Consider the following 21,605-nt stretch of genomic DNA (forward strand, 5'->3'; position numbering starts at 1 on the left):
ACCTATGACAGCCACATGAACAAGCATTGAATAAAGCAGGCTATTGGACAGTGCCATAAGCCTTGAAGAAAAGCAGTGTCACTGAAATGGTCACCCAGTAGAAATACACCCTTGAGAATTAAAGCTTTAACACTCAGTACCTGCCTGTTCCCTGAAAAAGAAAAGCTGTGTCTGTGTGAGAAAATGTGGGAGGGAAATTTCTGAGCAGTACCTGTTACACATTAGTGACAGGGGTCATGCTTGGTGACTGCAGCATGCCACTGAAGGCACCCAGTGACTGAACTGTGCTTGGTGACACACCGCGTCAAGCAGCAGCGCGCTTGCCCAGAGCACTGGGATGCAGCTGCTCAGAATGGCCAGGCCATTCCAGTTAAAACTGAAATATCTGGAGCTGAGTATTTAAATGAAAAAAAAAAAATTATGGGCCCAAATTAAAAGCTGTCTCACTGAGCTGCTCTTTAACTTCCAGAATGTAAACCCAAGACATTGTTTTCTTCTTCCTTGACCTATAAGAATGAAGAGATTAGACACAGCATTATGAATAGGCCACACTGGATTCCAAGAAGCCATATCAGAATTAACCTATGACTTCCTATTCATTAAAACCAAGCATGAAACCTTTCTTGGTACAGCAGCTCAAACTCCCAAGGTTGTGAATGCAATATTTTTGTCACAGATAACATAAACGCACCATTAGACAACTGTTACAAATTAAGTGACTGTGAAAAAAATAAGCACCATGGAAAGAAACTAAAAGTTATTATTTTTAGCTGTAAATCACCAAGTTTCAAAATTATAATGAAGGACTGCTAAAGTCACACCAGCTGTTTTAAATATATGAAGCAGGGGAGGGATTAGTTAATAACTGATGAAGTACTAACAAGAATAAAACAAATCTGAAGAACTAAATAACCAAAGAGCAAAAACATTACAAGAAGGGGGGGGGGGGGGGGGCAGAAAGGGAGGACACCTATTTTCATAGAGCAGTTTTCAAGTAAAAAGGGCAGGTATGTTAAATTGACTGATTACAGAAATCGGCCTATTAACATAGTCAGAGATAATGATTCCTAATATATTTTTGCTGACCTAGTATGCCTGCTGTCATTTCCACCCTAGAGGCATGTACTACCAGCTTGCTTTAAAAAGTGCTTTCAGCAATCACTCAGTTCAGACATTCAGTGCTTTCACATCCTGAAAAGTTTGCAAATAAATAATGATCACTAAAAAAAGATAACAAACTCATAAACCCCCACTTTACTAAATTTTAAATTCACCTCTTAAATAACCATCTTCTGGATGAGTCCAGTTGGGCTCCCTTAGTCACATGAAAAGACCCTGCCCAGTGTGACAAAACTGCACAAATAAAAAATATGAAACAGAAGTTTGTAAGATCACATACACACAAGAGAATTCAGATATTCTTGTCACTCTGTCACACACATATTCTTTGCTTATGAGGACAGCACCAGTGAACTGGGAAAGAGCCACTGCCTGGAGCTCTGCAGGCCAACTCCGTGCTGCTGCTCTGCCCTCTGCCACCAGCTCGAGCTACATCCTTACACAGGTGACTTGGTGACACCAAAAAGTCCTTAGATTAAGCTCTCTGCTTTCTTTCTTTAGAGTTTGCACTTGTCATGTAGGTGTTTTTCCTCTTAGAAAATCCTCTTAGATCTTTGAACACCTGATGATGCTGTTCCAACTATCCTCAATTTGTAATATTCTCGTTCTTATTTCTCCACAGAGTTTATTTCTGCTCACTTTTGCACCCTGTTGGTGCTTACACTTCTCTGAGATAGGGTTGCACAGCTGGGTGGGCTCCAAACTGAATCCTTACCTGCCAGGGCAACCCACCTAAAAAGCATGGGTTACTCTGAGACAAGGCTTCCTGTTTGGAGCAGGCACTTCCCCACAGAATGCAGATCACTTTTCTTATGAATGTCAGTGGAATCATATCTGGATGGTGCTTACAGAAACCCTATCCACAATTTTCTTCACTATTTCAGGGGAAGTCACAGAATTGGGAGAAACAGAAGCATCCCTTTTTAAGAGTAAGATTGCTAGAAACCAGGCTGAACTGCAAAATATTCATACTGAGACAGGAGGATCTTCCAGTGCTTGAACTCAGGTTTTAGGAAGAGCAAAATGAACAACCCAGATAAAAGTGCAAGTTCTTGCATAATACATGCAATGGTATTATTTATCCTATGTGGCAATTAAGACTGTATTAAAAATTCAAATGAACTGTTTTAGAGAATTCAAATCTGTAGGAATAATACACAGTCAAAATTATGAGAGGTAGGAGTGGCTATAATTTCTTCCTACAGACTCATTTGACCCTCTCAGCTTCCTGATTCCTGACTTTTTAAATGCCTATACTATTGCTTTTCATACATTTTGGGTTATTTTCTATAACAAAACACAAAAGAAACTTAAATAAGCCAAGAGAAGAAAATCAAACACCTGCTACAATATCAATCACTTGTTACAGTTAAGATTTAAGATGAATTAACATCAAAAGGCATACCCGTTTAAATGTAAATATGTAAAGAGAGTTCAGTGAGGCTAAAAGTGATTCCATGAATTGCAGACAAATTTCCAGAATCATAGGATTTTATTTAGACATCTTATTACCCTTGAAATTACTGGGAAATCAGACTGTAAAATTTCTTAAATAAATGTTCTCTTCTTAAATGATTGTATACTGGGAAGGCAATCTGCGCATAAACAACAACCTAAAATCAGTGTCACATAGACAATGTGCCCACCACTCCCAGGCAGGAGATGCTATTTTTTGGCTAGGGTATGTATGCTGCTTTACTATGAATTAAGAAGATTTGCATAAACACAGGTGCAATTCCTGCACACCAAAATGATCAGAGGCATAATGCCTTTTTCTGCCAGAACTTCTGCTGTAAAATGTAGGTAGAAGCAGATAAATTAATTCACATCATTTCTGCCTTTAGAAATGAGTAGGAACAATCAATAGTTTCCTTCTCACAGGATTTTTGGTTTTTAAGTGGAAGGCACAACAAAACATTCTTGGACAAAGTAAACCCAGAAAATTAACTGTATTTGGTTGAATTTACTCTTCCACCACAGTGGAGATGTCTCAGATAAAGCATCTGAGACTGAACAATTGTGTTTAATTAGCTTAGTTTTATCTGTATATTTTTATCACTGATTTGCCACAGGCAAGTGTATTTTTCCATGATTCAGAGGAGAGCAACTTCTTTAGCTCAAAGGACTAAAACTTCAGTTGAGGAAATGAGAACAGACTCGGGACAAAAAGTTGTACACCATTTTATGACAGTAAGAGACAGAAAATCTTTTGTGACCTCCTTTTCAAAAGCATAATGCAGTAGCTAAGCATTAAATAACAGCTCAATAGGTTTTCATCAATGCAGAAAAATAATTATCTGGGAAAACTTATATAACCTCCACAAGGTCAAAGATCAAGATATTTTTACCCTTGGTCTGTAAGCTTCCCTCTTGCATGAAGCATCTTCTTGGATAGAAAAAACTCACCAACTTCACAGGGCTGGACACAAATGACCTATTATTTTAGCACCAATTAATTTTCCTTCATGTTGAGCCTACTAGAGAAATTCATTATGGAGTCCCACTTGTTATTCTACTTCTCTGCTCCAGGCCTATCCATGAATCCATACTGACCAACAAAACTGCATCTTTCTTTATTTCAGAAGAAAATTTAAAAGTGTTACTTTTCATTCTTTACTAGAAACAAAATTGTATGGGCATCTCCCAGCTTGTGTCACTGACTTGTCTTTTTTCTTTTTCCTGGAATGTGTAAGTATTGTCCTTGTAACATAAAAGATCCCAGTGCACAGTTAATCCACACCACTGGTTAGGACCCAGTTAGCAGCCAAAATTCTTATATGAATAAAGGGCTGAACTGCATGTCCTTGCAGTAGGAGCCAAGAGTTTCAATTATTAACCCATCACATTTACTGCACTAAATAGATCATTAATTGTGGAAACCCAGGACACTGGGAATATTTCTCTGTCTGCTCTGGGGTGTCCTGACCCCCAGAAGAACATGACTTTGACCCTCATTTATGGAGAAAACTTCCAAAGCCTCAAGGTAAACTAGAAACCACAAAAGTGTGAAATAGATTGTAGAGATTGTAGAGAGTAGTGTAATATGTCACATGGGTGAGAAATTTAGGTTTTAGGATTTTTAGTATGTTATATATGGGTTCAAGATGAAGGATATAGGGTGTTGTCTCGAGTTCATTTTACTTCCTTCTTCTTCCTTCATCTTCTTCAGTTTAGGTGATAATTGTAATCAGGTAAATCTTGTAATTGGGTAGAAAAATCCGCATTGTGGGTCTAAAGGGTTCAGTTAAAAAGGAAAATAATTTAGGTGACACTTCTTAATTGGGTAGTTCAGTTCTTGATTAGACTTTCAAGGCTTTGCAACATGAGGCTGTTGGCCATTTTTGTGCTGTTTTTCCTGCACAGAGAGTCTGGTGCAGACAGTGTGCTGAACCTTTGATAAGATAACAATGAACAGAAGCTGTGTTCCTGACAGAGAACTGCTCCAGGACAGTCTCCCCTGCCAGGGCAGTCTCCAGGGAGTTGCCCAGCTTGGGGCCCGCAAACTCATAATTAATGTTCTCAGCAACCATAATTGAGTCAACATCACACAGCAATTGTAAATGCACATTATGTGAGGGCTGCTGCTTACCTGGCTCTGCCCATGACGTCTTCAGGGCTGGTATTGGAACAATTCTGGCACAACCTGCTACTTCTCTGTGGTGACTCAGTTAAAGAAGTTTGATTTTCCTCTTGCTGAGATTCTGCCATTTCTGACACTAAGCAATAGAAATAGTACCTTCCTTAAACCAGAGTGTTGAGATCAGTTTCGGTGTGGTCAGTGTTTATTCTGCTGAGCTTGGAACTTCGCATTCAAATGTGTGCAGACTGACAGGTGGTGCTGCAAATTGTGGAGCTGAAGGACTGAGAACAAAAAGTATTTTTCAGTGTTTCATAAGGCTCTTGCCAGGTTGGGGGCAACTCTTCAGGCTATATAGGTAAAGCCAGTTTAACCCAATTGGCTGTGAGCCAACAGGAAGAAAAGTTTCACTGACATATTTGGGGTGATGATATCCTGGCAGTTGTTTCCTACCACTTCCCTCCAAACCACTGAGTCTGACAAACTGGACGTGGGTTTTGGGCTGATAGTTTGACCATACCAAAGGAGTGACATATGATACATTTCCAGATAAATGGAGTTCTCCTCACCACTCTAATTTGTGTGTTAATATGAAGCATAATGCCACAGGATTCAAGCTTGAGAACAGCTACAATGGAATTTTTAGCCTAAAAATGTGATCAATTTTCTACGCCATCTCCATCATAACCAAATCCCATCTCAGTTTGTCATCAGCTGACCCAAAGTCATTGAGAATCTAAGAAACAACCATCAATTTTAAAATGATGCTTCAGGCTTCCCTTGAACATTTAACATTTCTATTGTGATAGTAGTTTCAAGACCAAATACAAGTTCCCTGCTCAACTCTGTATCAGATTCAGTATCTTTCTACAAAATTCTACATTTTCCTACTTGAGCACCTTTATTGAATAACATTGGTGCTGGCATTACTGCCTCTCCAGTCCTAGTTTTTATTAATTCTCTATTAAATTACTATTAAGGAGGGAAATCTGTTTCCACTGAGTATCTTACAATAGCTTAAATAATTTAAATCCATTAAAAATTTTATAGCTTTATAATTATCACTTATAAATTAAGTGATGCAATTAGTGAGCAATATAAACTGTCTCACCCTCTACAGGTGCCAGCCCAAAGAAATTTCCAGTCCTTTGCACAGAGCAGAACACCATACGGTTTGTCACTAAGACAGTTGTGGGCTCGTAACTCCCCTGCTAAGTGCTCCAGTGGTGCTGCTGGTAAACAGCTGGGTGTCAGCCCTTTTCCCAGCTGTGCTGGCAAGTAATATCTTCCTGGATGACAAGTATTACATGCCTACCCTGAGGAAAAACTTCACGATTTTGGACACTGGAAAGTCTGATGTGCATAGCCATAAATGAATGAAGGCTGGGTGATGTGTAAAACCTAAGAAAGCAATTCAGTTAATTAGTGTGGGTGGCAAATTAATCTGAGAACTGTTTGTAGAGTCTACTTGTGGATATTTGACTTTTCCTTTATTCTGTAAAGAGGCATTTGGTAATCTCAGTGGATGTTCAGACAACAAAATATTTTGAATGCTGCGTGCCAGTGCTCTTCTAAGTTAAGGAAGTGCTACTTTGATAAACATCCTTGCCTTATAAGATTTAAAATATATGTATATATCTCCCAGATATCTCTCAGGGGATAGTGATAGTCTGATAGTTTCTACAGCTAAGGATTTTGCACCTTCTGTTCTTTTTGACTGAGCTGATTTCATCATATGTATTCTCCAGTAGTCACTGCCATGTGGAAAGGATCTGCCTCTACCGACATCCTTCTGCACATCAACCACAAGAAGTGGCAAGTGCTCCCTTATCCATGACAAGTGTTTTGTTTTTGCTCCAGTACTTGAGAGGACAAGAGGAGTAGGGTCTGAGGACTAAGGCCATCCACGTTACTTGAATGACCATTTTGGTTACTTGGACATAACCAAGTTCAGCTTTCTTTTTGATTTACAATGAACTGGTGACTTTGAGAATTCCAAGCAGTCTGTGCAGAGTTCTTCCAAGTACAAAGACCCTGCACTCAAGTCCTTTCTGAATGAGCTGTCCTGAGCTGTAATGTGACAATCCAAAGACAAGTGCACGTTCATTCTCATTTCTCCAGGTGTGCCAATTCCAGCTCCACAGACTCCAGCAATGTGCTGGAATTTGACCAGCCTTTGCTCTGCTGCACCATGCAGTAGGAAGCAATACAGAGAAGGGATCCCTGCTGATGACAAAAGTGCACTAGGTTTTGGGCCAGGCCTGTCCTGATTCTCCAGTCCAGCTGTAATTCCCTCTGAACAGAAACAAGTGTCTCACACATTTTCCCTGGCACACAGAGGCTATTATCTTGTCCATTTCATTCCCTAAAGCAAAAATCATGTTTAATGCAGATTCTAGGGTTTTAAATTATAATTTTTGACATTTCATAGTGCATTAAAATGCCACATTTCTAAGCAGTAACCAATAATTACATATTAAGGCAAGACACAGAATAGCTTTAATAATGTGAAAACATGTACCCATGGCAATTGGGAAAAGGAATTTTTACTTTTAATTGGTCAATTCATGCAGCTGGAGTCTCATCACAACTACATTTTGGCTGAAAAATATACATTTGGATGAAAAATCAGCATTTGCTCTGGCCCCTTGAGGGCCAGGGAGCTCTGATGACAGCACTGGACTGATCATGCCTTAAAGCATTTGGACTGCTCAACAATTATTTTTCCATAGCACTAGTTTCAGGGTATATTTACAGTACAACTGCTGAAACTTTCATTGAGCAGATGATAAGGGGTGAGTTACTTTCAGCTGATTTGGCTACAAGGGAAATTTATGCTTTGCAAATTTAATTCAGATCTGCCCTGCTTGACTAGATCACTATCACAAAGACAGCTGCTTACTATAGTTGTCTTAATTCCAGTTGCATGTTTTGTTTGCTCAAGCAGTAGGTCTTTGGAAAAGCAAAGAAGGAAACAATGATTAAATGGATAGAGAGGGAAAATGTTCCAGCTGAAATTCAGATTTATTTTCCCACATCACCTAACTATCAATAAAGCATACAAGACATATAGCTACTACTCTCCAGAGCTGTGCTTAGCTTCAAACATTACCCATCTTTTGGACTGTCTGCTGCTTACTTCCAGGTCACTGCATCTCTCCTCTGAACACAACATAATCCAAAAGCTACACTTTGAAAAAAACAAGTAGTTTTATTTTAGTGGTGTACCTGTTTAATTTTAACTGTTTTCAGGGATTAAATACATCAGTCTGAATCTTTGGTGTATCTGTAAGACATGAAGAAGACAGTATGCTGTTTAATGAAAACCGAATGGAGATGGTTTAGCAGATGTCCCCACTGATTCTTAAGTCATAGAGAACAGTTTTCCCAAGCTACTTGTTATCAGCAGAAACACCTAGGCAGGAATGTTCTCACCCTTTCTTGAACTGGGCCTTTTACTCAGATGCCCTGTAAGCACTAGAACAGGGTCTACAGAGCACGTGAAAGGCAAAGCCTGCATCTCTCCTGAGACAGGATAGTGTAGTGGTAAAGTTTTCAGTCACATACCTTTGCTAATGCTTGCTTTTGTGATTGTCAGCAACCACACACAGCACTACTTTTGTCTTGCACACACCATCTCTCTTGCACACACTTCAGTCTGCTTTCTTTGGGAATGACATGTGTTGTTGACACAAATTCTGTCTTTTCCAGCTTCCAAATCCCCCTGCCAAGCACATTTTTTTAAAATTAAATAATGCTTGGCAGTGTATACAAGCAAACAATTACCCACACAAATTTGGTGCAAGCAAGTGTAAGACCACAGCAACAGAGGAGAGGAAGTCCGGTTTAATCATTAAAATGTGTCAACTGTGGGTTCAGTAATTGTTTTTGTTCAACAAACCATGCTATTTTATTGCGTGGTTAGTTTTCCTGGGCTATGGATTGAGCCTAACTCAAGCTGTAATAAAACACACAGCTTTTGCTACAAAATGGAGGATCATCTCTCTAACTCTTCCCCCCACTCTGATCTTTTCTCACAGATGAGGGCTGAATGACCCACCATTTTGAGATTTCAGTGCATTGCAGACAGAGACACCACCATTGAGGACCAAATACAGTTAACAAGGAGGTTTTGTGTCTTCCCAAAGACAGCAGCAAATAGGTTAAGGAAATTAAGTTTGGCCCTCCAGCTCTTGAGGTTGTTTTGCATTCTGTCACTTGAGATGCTTGTGCATCTACCATTCTCACCTGGTCCTGCTACTTCTCCCAGCAGCTGGCCATTGCAATCTGCTTGATTAACTTTTAGCTACAGCAGTGTTCCTGGGATTTTGATTATGACTTAATTCCCATGCAAAAAGTAAAACAAGGAAAAATTTACCCATGGTAATTTGAGAAGCAGTCCTGCATCCAAATGAAGTCATACCCAAAGCTGATGAAAGAGCATTTGAAACCAAAGAGTAACCAAATGCCTCAGGCCATTTCATCATCTGAGGTACACAGGAGTAAATATGAAAAGCCTCTGATGTAGATTAATAGGCATCACAGGTATGTAAATGATATCTCAATTTGGCACGCTATAACTTAGTTGCCCTTAGATCTTAAAATACCCTAAAGTGTAACTTTATAACATAATAAAACTGTTCTTAATTCCCTAAAAAAACTCCATGTAATTTTAAAATTAAGTTAATTGGGAAAGAAATCTTTTATAAATAAAATAAATACTTTAAACTATATATTAAAGCTCAGAGGTTACTTGGGGAAAAAATCTTTTTCTAGTTTCACTACAGATTAGAAATACTATCAGAAAAACCCCCAAAACACTAAAACGTCAGTTTATGTTCTCATTTTTCCTACTCTGCACTGATGCCATACTACATCCCCCAGGAGTCATAATCTGGTTTACCAAGGCATGTGTGCCTTCACTTACTACTTCCTTGTGGTAACTCCAGTTCCTTCAAAAAGCAAACAAGGCTCCAAATTTTCAAAAATACCTAGCTAGAATTTATTGTTGGCAACTCAGTGAAATTTTATCACCTCTAATATGCTGAATGCAGGTTGTCTTATGCCCAAGTATTTCATCCCTTTGTCTTAGGGAATCTTCCCCGCTTAGGCCACACACAGACTTCTGGGCACAGCCTTGCCACCCCTCTAAACTCACATGAAGAAGATTCTCAGTGTTTTGACAGCACATCTCCAAAACAAGGACTCTCCCCACTAAAAGAGTTATTGAATTACATAACTCATAATCTGCAAGGCACTGTCCCCACACCCCACATGGGAAAAAACCCAAACTGCAACAAGCGGGATGCTGCAGATAGGTTTCTGAGATTGTACTTTACCCTACCTAGAAGTTGCTTATACACACATGCACAGATTGATTCACACTGAGGTTTTACATGTCTCTTGGCCTTCTTACTGTCTGGCTGTAAGTTAATGGGTGTGAGAACAATGCCAGTATGTACCACTTTAAGAACAGCCTTTTATGTAAACCAGATTAAAATTTAACTGGCATGTTTCACTATTCAGTATGTGCAGCTTTTCAATAGGATCCGATAAAGATCAGTTTTGCTGGAACTTGTTTTCATAGCACTTTAAAAAACAGCTTCCCTGCCACTAGCACTTGGAACAAAACAAGCTGCATTTGAGAATGAAGTAGCATGCTTCGTTTGGTTTTACATGTGCAATAAATATAAGGCCAAAACGGGGCTGGAAGGATTTCTAGTACAGTGTCAGTTGCCAATCTTGCTTTAGTTGCATTGTGACACTAGTTCACTTCCTAGTCCTGTAGAACACCAGTTTACTGACCTGGCAACAACAAATAGCTGTCGACTACTAAAGCATGCCTGAAGCAACCTGAAACTGTGACTGAAAACCTTACTCAGCTCCATCCTTGCATTATGGACTCTTATCACTAAGGAAGTTCAGCCCTCCCTCCCTGAAACTGAGGGACTGGCGTGGGAGGAAACAGGAGAGCTGCAAAATCTTCATTTAAATTGTGGAGAAACAGATGATCAACCTTCATTTCTGTTAAATCTCTTATCTTGTCTAAACATGTGCTTCTCACATACTGTCAGGAAAAGGTGAATTTATAGAAACTGGTAGGTAATGATATTCTGAGTGTACTGTAAGTGCAAGCAAGCCTCAAAGACAGCCCATGCATCTCCTGATAACAAGCTGTCATTTCTGCAAGAAACAGTTCACTGGCTGAATGGGTTCACACATGCATCAGCCCAGTCCACTGGGATGTCCTGTGAGCCCCTGTCAATGACAGCAAACACTGAGGTCTTTGAAGTCCCCACACCTCAGGTGAAGCATACCTATAGCAAATAAGCCCCAGTATGGTTGCATAGCTTGATATTAGTCTGTTTAACGTGCTTCAGAAGCAAGCCACAAGTGCCAGATGCCCTGAGCTGATTATGAATCTTTCCTTCAAGATAAGCATTTAGGACACTTTAGGAGTTCAAGACCATCAAACTTCAGATTTTAGATCCTTGTGAAAAATTCTTTAAGACATTATTAAAGGAGGATGTGGCATTGGGTATAAAACCCCTGTGAATAAATAACAGAAGAATTTGTGATTACTTTGAAATTACTTTGAAATTGAATTGAGGAATGCAGTTTTCAGAGCAGACACCAAGTTCTCACTTTGCACAGCACCCACAGCACCATGCTGTGTATATTCCTCAAGACTGCCACAAAAAAAAATTTATGAATGTGCAAAAAAAAAAAATTACTTACATGCAGTAAGTATATGGTTTGTAAGAGGACTGCAAAACCTATGAAAATGCACTGTACATGCAGGCAGAAACCCATACACTTCTCATAAAACCTTTATGCCTTTCCTGACCCTTTAGAAAAAAATTCATATGGGACTTCTTGAAAGGCTATCAGTAAGCAATTAAAAGCAGTACCCTTACAGCCTTCACAGCAGAGATTAGAAAGATCAGTACCTGTGTTCTCACAGAGGTCATCAGTAAATATTTCTTCAAAATCCTAAACTATACTTGAAAAACTAAAAATTATTAATAATTTTGCAAGGGATAAACTTAGAGACAGTGACAGACTTTTTATTCTCTCTGCAAATAAATTGAAGATTTTTTTGAGGCATATTTTTGGAAAGCATAATATCCCTATGGATATTTTTAGAGATGTGTTTTTATTTTAAAACATTCACTTTGTGATGACCAGTGTTAAACATTTTGGATTTAATGCATATTTTGTTGAAGCTTGTGGCTTTCAATAAAGTTCAAAAGCATTAAAACCAGGGTCAGAATAGGGTAACTGTTCAAGCTACTACTATGTGGTTTTCTGCTTGGAAATACATCAGTGTAGACATTTTAAATACACCAGAAGTTAAAATAGCATTCTCCTGACTGAAAAATTTCCATTAGGCTGCTGATATGAGCTGAACACCAACAACAGGCTCCAGTGGTTGTTTGTTTTGGAGTGATTGTGTTCGTTTAAATCTCTGCAACCCGTGCTGTTTGAGATTTACCTTGATTCTCTAGTGCTATCTAGTGGCTATTACTGAAAATTATTAATGTGTATAAGAGTAGCTAAATACAAATCAGCTTCTACCAACTGGTCTAGGTCCTTCTTCCAGGGCTAGTCTGACTTCAAAGTGTGCATGCGGGGCTGTGCAGTACAGCCAAATAGCCTCTCCTACAAAGTTTCAGCACCCAAAGCTCCCAGGCTAAATCCACATGCTGAAAGTAGCAGCTGACTGCACAAACACCCTGTTTATTGGTTTTGCAATACAAGAGAAACACTCACGGAGCCATCTCCACACCCATTTGTGCTTAAATGCATAAGCACTTCCCCTCTCCTATGCCCCTTAATTTAACTTACGCCCCTCCTGTTAAGTCACTTTTGAATTGGATGTAATTGACATATTATGGCAGTTGCAGCCATCTTTCAAAACAGAGAAAAGCACACAGCCTGCCAGATGTCAGTAAATATCTTTGTCTCCTTGCTGCTTGCTGCCCACCATTTCTGTTTGGTTCACCTCCTCCTTGATGTTTAGAAGGAAACCAACCCAATTCAGGTTGCACTTTTGGCTCGATCAGAGATTTGTTAGCTTGGCCAACAGATTCAAGGTTTTTACTCAAGTGACAGTCCATAGTACATGTATATGAGTTCAAACTATCAGTAAAGTAAAATTAAGTAAAATTCCTGTATACCAAAGAAACAATCCTATGAATGTGAGGTCTTTCACATGGGCCTAAACCAAGGGCTTCTATCAGTGAGGAACTCTGACGTATATTCATACTTCATGAGGTGATTTTAGCCCCAGAAACACAGCATCAATATCCCAGATTCAATCCTTTCTCAGCTTCAAAAAGGACTCATTGTCCTGCAAGCAGAACCTGTAATGTGTTCCATTGTTAAACCTAGCAGAATAATAGAAAATATGTACATTCACATTCACTGGGAATCACAAAATCACAAAGAAGAAACAGATAATGCCTCTGCTGCAGTTTTTTCTTAACATTAAAATAGATCAAATATTTATTCTCTTTCTAAAAATCATTTGAGAATCTATATATATTAAATAGGACTAGAGTACCTATTTCAATTTCTTCCATAGGAAAAAAAAAAAACAAAACATACCTTGCAGGAAATATCTGCAGGCCAATAGTTAGCACTTACACAGTACTATTTCCAGATCTACAGATGTACACATGTGTATTAGCTCACACAGAGCCTCTGACATCTTCCCCTCACACATAATTTCCCCCTCCCCAGCCCAATGCACACACTCCAATCAAAAGAAATGGGAGCAGGAGAACTGCAGACAAAATTGTTTGGCTGCTGGCAAAATAGCATGCTTTGAAGAGACTCAGAGTGGAAAGAAGAGACCATCTCACAGCAAACAAACTGTTAATGAGCTATTTCTACTACATGTTAACATTCCATAAATCTGCACTTAAAGCAAAGGTCCAGTTGTATTCTTTTTCTTCCTGCTCTAGCAACAAGAATATAAAAAAAAGCTTTTTTCAGAAAGGAGACTGTATACACAGAATTCTGATGGTCAGCTTCAATTTGAAACAAACAAAAGCTCGTTTGTTCCTAGTAAGATAAGGCATAGATTGAAGAGAGCATGCTCAGCCACAATAGGAAAATCGGCTCAGACCAGGAGGTTCCTACTTTGTCTCAAGCAATTTCCTTCCTGCCCAGATTTATCCTTATTGCAAAGGTTTTGTTAATTTAACAAAAAGGCAATCACTGCTGTCATTCAGTGTTCTGAAAGAGGCTGTAAAAATCTTATCAAGAGAGTGTGTCCATAAACATTTTTGCAAAATAATCAACATACATATTTAGTTAGAACAACCTCTAGGTCTACATTAACAATAAATTCAAGTGCAGTACTTTTCCTTATGTATATGCTTAAAAAGGGTATGAAGTAAATATATTATAAGGTAAATATGAATATAGCACTTTTACCCTTCTTCTAGTCTTGGTGACAGTAACAAAGTTTAATACCTTTCCCATATAACAATCTTTTGTTATCACCCATCCTCAATGGTGTCTGTCCCAAACAGGAATTCCAGTAAACATCTGCTGCCTTAACAATTAGGACTGTATTGAGATCTATCTATGTCTGTCTGTCTCTCTCATTTGCAATACTGGTCTTTCTACTTCCAACAGACATATTCACATTTAACAACAAGTAATGAATATATTTTTTTCAGTCAAAACAAACTGTATATGTTTTTGACAGTTTTTGAGAACTATTCTCCCAGAAAGAGAGTACAACTTATTACCATTTAACGACCCAAGGTGCTGCTCCCAATGCTTTTGTAAAATTCCCAATAATGTGAAACCTTGAAGTGTTGGACACAGTGGCTTTGGCATCCCTGTCATGAGGAGGTACTTCAAAGATACAGCCTGAAAAGACCTTTCATGGGCCTCAGCCTAAGTGCTTGTGTGACATGCCCAAACAAGAAACTTGTTCACCTCTAACTGGTCTGCAGTAGTGGAAATCCGATAATGCATAACTTAAATGAACCCCATGCCCTCAGTTCTCTGAGTCCTGGTACCATGACCTCTTCTGTGGCTGTGGACAGTGAGGAGCACGAACAAAACGGTATGAAACAGACCAAACTGACACTCTGTTGTTGAACAGTGCTGCACAGAACTCAAAAAAGGTAACTGACATCCCACAGAAATACTCAAGAAGAACATTCACTCCCTTTTAGGTATAATGTCTACCTTGGTCAGTCAAAGCATAGTTTTAATTAAACTGAATTCACTTAACAAAGTACAATCTTAACTAATAAAATTCTAAAGGCTGAAATACCAGAAAATACTAACAAGTGTTAACAAATACAAAACCTCCCCTCCTAGATGAAAAACCTTCTTTTGTCTGCCTGCCTGTAGAGAAAGTGGACATCTAATTGCAAGCACTTAAAAAACCCAACATACTACTAGCATTTGTAAAAACAGGTAAATTGTTTTTGTATGTGATTCAAACACTCCTTTGATGTAATTTAAAAAAAGTAATTATTATGTAATTTATGTATTTAAGCTACCTATATGAAGATCAAAAACAATGGACTGAATAGAAAATAGTCTGAAGTGAAATAGTAAGTGAAAACCTGCTTGGCTCACTTTCACAAACCAACTTGCTGCTATAACTAAACAAAAATATCTTCAGTTGAAAATTAGTAATTTAGTTTGGAAAATTCTGTTGTTTTCAACTCAGGCAGCTTTTAGAATTAATATCTTACCAGAGTTTAATCTCCTTTCTACTGAAATACAAGAAGCAATATCTACATTTTTTCTACCCATTTCAAACAATCATTTTCACAGGAAGTAGAAGGCTTAGGAAGATTTTATGACAGCAGAATAAGAACACAGGAACTTCAATCTACTTGGGCATCATTTTCCACTATGTGTATTCTTCTCAAGTGCTTGAATTGGATCTTCTTACCTGTCATGGTTACCACTTCCATCAATACAGGTGGCCAAACTTCACAAGTAAATGCATTACCCTGCAACAACAGCTATGGAATAAACCATATTATATTAAAGATCTTTATGTCTATTGAGGACATGCATGATGACATGTTACAAAAGAAAAATCCACACTGCAGGTATTGAATAGACTAAGGACAATATTGTTTACTATTAATAATATTTACAGTTTTAATAAAATTTTAAAGAATGTGAAAGCTTTACTCTTAGTAGCTTCAGCTGGAGCTGAAAACAGAAGTGCCCTCTACAGAGGAATATTTTAGATGCTTCAAACTGTTTTTAAAAAGCAAGAAAAAGTGTGTGTAGAAATCTAACAAATGTCCCTTGCCAATGTCACTCCCATTTTGAGGTAATGCTTTATTTGCAAAACACTATTAAACAACCAAAGTACTTCCACATTACTTGCAAGTCACTGTCAGCAAAACAAAACATCTTGATACTTAACAATAGGGATTACACTTTTTCCTTCATCTAGGTCTATGGAACATACAGTTTCTTTTTTTTTTTTTCCTTATAAAAACAGACCGAATAGAGTGAAGGAAAGTGGATCAGCAATAGCTATTAAATTCCAACCCTTCTCTCAGCTGAGAATTAACAATACTACTGCTACCATAAAGCTAACTCAGAAATAAAATCTAACAGAAGAATGAACAGAAAAACAGCCATGCCAATGATACCTGCTCATTGTCAAGAAATGAAATATGTGCATTCCTATGAATCATCTGTCCTTTATTCAGACCCATGCTTTCAAAAGGTGACAGTCCTTTTCATTAACACCGCTCTAAAATTAAAGAGCTTTTCATTAATGCCACTCAGATTACTGCTTAGCAATAAATAGCTGAGAGATAAAAAAAAGGACTGGGTATCTGACCAGACAATGGGATGGAGCCTTTAAGAGGCCAGACACTTCCAAACTTGTAACACAATAAGATGGAAAAAATGTAACTAATACCATAAAACTTGGTAGAACTGGGCCACAGTACCTAGCACCTTACAGGACTAAGTCCTGTGTTGGGAAGGATGGATAAATATAATTATTCATAAACAGTACAGCCAGGATGAGAACAATCCTCCCAGCTAGCCGGACAATGCCCTTGCCTACGGATGGGTCCAGGGGTCAAGTGGACTGTTCCATCTCACCCCCAAAATGTATGGTTTACTCCACATCTGTAACCCTCCCCTAAAACATCAAGTGCTGTAACCCCGTTGGCACGAGCCTTGTTCCAGCCCACCTTGAAGCCCTCTGAAAAGGGGGCTCCGAGGGGCGAGACTTGCCCTCTCTTAGATCTTCCCCCCTCTCAGGACCTCCACCCTCTCCTAGAGCATCCTCTTGTCTCTTCCCTCCCCCATCCCCTCAGGTCTTGCCATGTGCTGCATCTGGCAGCTCCAAGCAAGACCTTTCTCCATCCCTAATAAACCTGATATCCCAAGAGCAGCCTTCAGAGATCTCTTGTCTCCATTCATCTAAGCCGTCCTGGAGCACAGCGCTCCCTACACTCCTCTGACTGGAAAGTTGTGCATACAAAATGATAAAGGAAACCAAACATTCTAAGCCTGAAAAGTCTATTACTACATGGTCCAGTGTGTGGCAGCCACTAAACAGTGGTCAGGCAACAGTTTCCTGGCATGGGCTTGGGAGAAAGCCTGTTCTCTGAGCCCCAAGCCCCATGGCCCACTATTTTTGTCCCTCATGGCACATCCCATGCCTCAAGGAATGTTTTTTAAACAACGATTAATGCTTTGTTACAAAAAAGCAAGATTGTGGCAGGCCCATTTCTCTCCGTGCACCTCAATGAAAAATCCTGAGAGAGAGAGAAATGTGCCTGCCACACAAGGCAGCTTCACAGTTTCATGAATTTGAGAGTTTGCAAGTTAAGATAACATTTTTAAAAAAAATCAGTTTTTAGCACATGCTTTAAGGTTTACATTATTAAATTGTTTTGAATTAATCTTTTGCAACAGAATAAATAATGTAAGCATGCAAAGCAACTAGTAACACACCCAGAACTTCATCATGGCAGTTTGAAGTTTATTAATTTAAATCCCCCATTGTGACACAAGAGCAGTAACAAAATAGCTGTACACTACTTCTGTTACAAATATAGATGCTATTTAAAGTGACTTTACATACTCTAATGTAAGCATTTTTCACTTTATGCAAAGAATAAGTACAAAAGCAGTTCAATAACAGCAGCATCCTGCAATGGTTCCATTTAGTTTACTGCATCTTAGCCTACCACAATGTAACTTCTAGAATACTTAAAAAGACAAAGAGTGGGTTTTTTTCTGTTAATTCACTTACACATAGCTATCAATTTGTTAATACTATTTGACAAAACTCCTAATACCGCTTCTGTGAAGCACTAAAATGAATGCTAGTCTTTTGTATTATCCCCTAATAATGGCCTGACCTGCATTTTCAGTTCATATTTCTCGTAAGTGATAGTTGAGATAGTGGCCTTCTTGCTAAAATTCCATTTTTGCTAATTAACACAAAGCATCCTCCTGCTAAATAGCATACTAGTTTGACTGGTATCTTCCTCACTCAAAAGACTCAGCTAAATTTTTCTGTAGGAAAATAAATCATGGGAAAAGCATGCTTTATTTGCCAGATTCCTAAGAGCGTGGCAGGCAAAGGCAGGCAGGATAAAATCAGCTAAGTATTTAATTGACTGCAGTTTTTAGACAAAGTTTAAGTAATGAGAAAGTGATGCATTTATTGACCATGCTGCTGATCAAAGAAATGCAAGCAGTTGCATTGTACTACTAGATACTTTTATCTGTGCCTCTAAAATTAATATCCCCAAAATAACAGTTGTAGCTGTCAAAGCTCCTCTTCTGCTTGTTACTGATGCAAACCCTCACTATTGTCTTACTATTCACCTCAGCTGAGGCATTTTCAGGTCTTTACCCATCCTCAACCCATGACTCCTGGTTGTATGCCTCTTCAGTTCAAAGAGGATTCTATCTTAGCTGCTAGTGATAATGGCAGCAACACCATTAATGTCAACTCCTTCCACACTGGCAATATCCAAACATCTGCTGGCAGCTAAGGAGAGCTACTCTGAGAGGTTTGTTCACAGCTCTGATGCAAGCAGCTCGCAGAAATATCTGTACTGACCCTGTATGTGGTGGTGCATGTTCAAAGAGAATACCTTTCCTTACAGATACTTCATATTAGAAAAGTTGTTTTTACCCATAAAAACTATAAAATATTCCTATTTTAAAAGTCTAGTTCTTCTAATACCGCAGTTTCTGGGCATTCTCAATCACCAGGAATAGTTTCCACTAGTAATGGATTTTTCAGCCCTGAGCACAAGTCCCACAAAACCCACATACAAAACAAACAAACAAAAACCAAAACCACTGTCATGACCACCAACACACCCCCCTGCTGCCAACATAATGAAACCCTCAAATCTAAGCCAAGTTAAACTGTTCTTTTTTTTTTTTTTTTTTTCCAGATACACCATCTCTTAGAAAACTTTAAACACACAAAAAGACAAGCAAAAAAATCCCCCCAAGTTGCCAGACTAGTTCTATTTAGCATTGTGAAATAATACAGCCATTGAACAGTTTGGGTTGAAAGGAACCTTAAAAATCATCTAGTTCCAAAGAACCATCTAGTCTATTACCCATCTGCCTCCAGATTACATACATTTCCACTTATCTTCCAAATCCCTGTTTTAGTAATATTTTCTTTCTTCAATAACCTTATTCCTGTTTTCTGACTATTGCTACCCCTGCAACCTCCATGCTGACTTGGTGAATTTATCATTTTCCCAACATTATTCAAATAGGCAAAGTCTCTTCCCAAAACATTTTCAGTTTTCTTGTGTGGTTATTAATGACATTTTTTTTCATGGTGACTTACTAATAGGAAAAATATCCATGTGTTTCCACTGTCAACATAACTTCATCGCAGTGTTTTGACAGGAAGAGAAGAACTTCTAATGTAAATGAAAATATGGTTAACTGCTACTTTTCTTCAGTAACACAGTTGTAACATAGTCCTGTAAGGCTGAAAGAGCAAGAAGACTACATAAACATTTCCATTCTCTTTACTATGTGGAAAGTAAACAATATTGTCTTATTGACCCTAGCTTGTCAGGAAGCCAGTTCATGACAACACAGTCAAAGTGACTGTTCCTTTTGTCCTTTTCAGAATAGCAACTGCTTCCTCATGGGTCACCCCTTCTAAACTCTGCCCATTCACAGCAATGATTTGATCCCCCCTCTTGAGGCGTCCATCTTCTGCTGCTGCACCCTGGAACGATAAAACAAGTAACTGCAGACTCATGCATTTCTTTTTCTTCCTGACATACAGTACTGAAAAGAAAACCTCATGCAACATTTTTGGTTTTCAGGGATACAGATAAAGACAATTGTTGAGAAGACTGCCAATTTTGCAGTACGTCCTGCCCAGTCTAAGTTCCACATCTAGAAATTGGAACTACATGATTGTTTGGTTCCCTTAACCCTGTTTATCCAGCTAGTGTAAGGTTTAAACCCTAGTACTATAAAAATAACATTTTCAAGACCTGCAGAACTTTTCACCAAGTGGTGTAAAAGGCAGCTTTATACTTTCATGTATCTTAAAAATTTAGCATTCATTATTCCAGTTTTCTCTGACTCTCTGTTGTTTCCTAGAGCCATCCAAGTTATCAAATCTAGGTCAGCGTCTGAACTTCTCTGAGTTCAATAAAACATTTCCCTCTATTACCCATAGTAAACACACTCTAAATACAAGGCAAGGGAGCTTTTTTCCCAATTACACAATTTCAGTCTTGAGAGGTGGACAAGACTGTCGATAGGCTGAGTCATGTATATGGAAATTCTCAATCTTTTGAAGATCACAGCCTTCAAATGCTGCAAGCATATTTTGATCAGCCTTTGCACTAAAAAGGAAAAGCTGTGAGTAACTGTAACATTCTTTTGACTGCAAACCCAGGCCAAGATTTAGAACAATAACTGCAGTGAACTAATAAATGGATTGATTGAACAAATTTCCACCTACCTTTGCAAATACTGTCTTCACATAAATGGGTAAGTCTCCATGGGGACTGCCATAGCCACCTACAATACTAAAGCCAAGGCCGTCTGGTCCTCTGTCCAGAGTAATGGTCTTGTACTGAGGAGGTCTAAGTAAAGGGAAAAGAGTATTTTGCCTGAACTTCAGATTTAACATAGAGAATATTTAACAAAAAACATTACTTCTCTTAAGCTAACTGATACATTTCTCTTTCCACTATAACTACAAATACTTTTGTTATAAGTAACTGGCTATTTCAGTTAATGTAAAACTCTGTAAACTACCCAATTATTATTATATTATTATACAAAAGTAGCTATTTCAAATACATAGCTCAAGGCATATTTATGACTGCCATGTGCCACCAACAGTGCTTAGTAGTGAACTAGAGAGGCATTGCCAGTATTTCCAGATTACCTAACATCTACTTGAAAAATCCTGTAATGTCTAAAATTAGCTCAAATAGTTCATACTATTAAGGTTTAATTGCTTCTCTCCTAATAAATGACTGTGTATTTGTATGTGTGTGTTTATTATACAGATCATTTATAGGTGTATATCCCCACATATACTTTGATAGTAAGAAATTTTGGAATTCTACTTTTCAAAGTAGGTATGTGGCTAAATATTTCTTCTCTTTCCCCTTTCCTAAAAGCAAAAATGTCTCAGATTTATGACAGAGTTTGACACAAAACTTGTTTACATAATGCACCTTGCAGAATACCAGAATCGGTATACCTTGCATACCAGAAACATCTGATACTCCTGATAGCCCAGCACTAGACAGCAAACAACAGAAACATAGACACAACAGTGGAAAGAGAATTTCTGGGTGTGTCAATTAATCCTAGCTACCCAATCTTAGTGAAACAATTGAGGCTGTAGAAGAAATCAGTTTAC

General features: G+C 38.4%; 1 protein-coding gene across 16 annotated transcripts in view; it reads right to left on the reverse strand.

The window, feature by feature from the left end:
* Positions 1 to 17,681: 17,681 nt before the first annotated feature.
* Positions 17,682 to 21,605, reverse strand: part of MPDZ (multiple PDZ domain crumbs cell polarity complex component) — a 93,931-nt gene continuing 90,007 nt past the window's right edge. For all 16 annotated transcript variants that reach the window (XM_021525556.3, XM_021525555.3, XM_021525571.2 and 13 more), the window contains 2 exons: positions 20,691 to 20,814; positions 17,682 to 19,940 (listed from right to left, as the gene is read on the reverse strand). In XM_021525556.3, coding sequence (XP_021381231.2) covers positions 19,794 to 19,940; positions 20,691 to 20,814 — 271 coding nt within the window. In that variant the 3' untranslated portion in view covers positions 17,682 to 19,793. The remainder of the gene's footprint in view (positions 19,941 to 20,690; positions 20,815 to 21,605) is intronic.

The sequence above is a fragment of the Lonchura striata genome, chromosome Z, assembly GCF_046129695.1.
Source record: "Lonchura striata isolate bLonStr1 chromosome Z, bLonStr1.mat, whole genome shotgun sequence".
NCBI classification, from domain to species: Eukaryota; Metazoa; Chordata; class Aves; order Passeriformes; family Estrildidae; genus Lonchura; species Lonchura striata.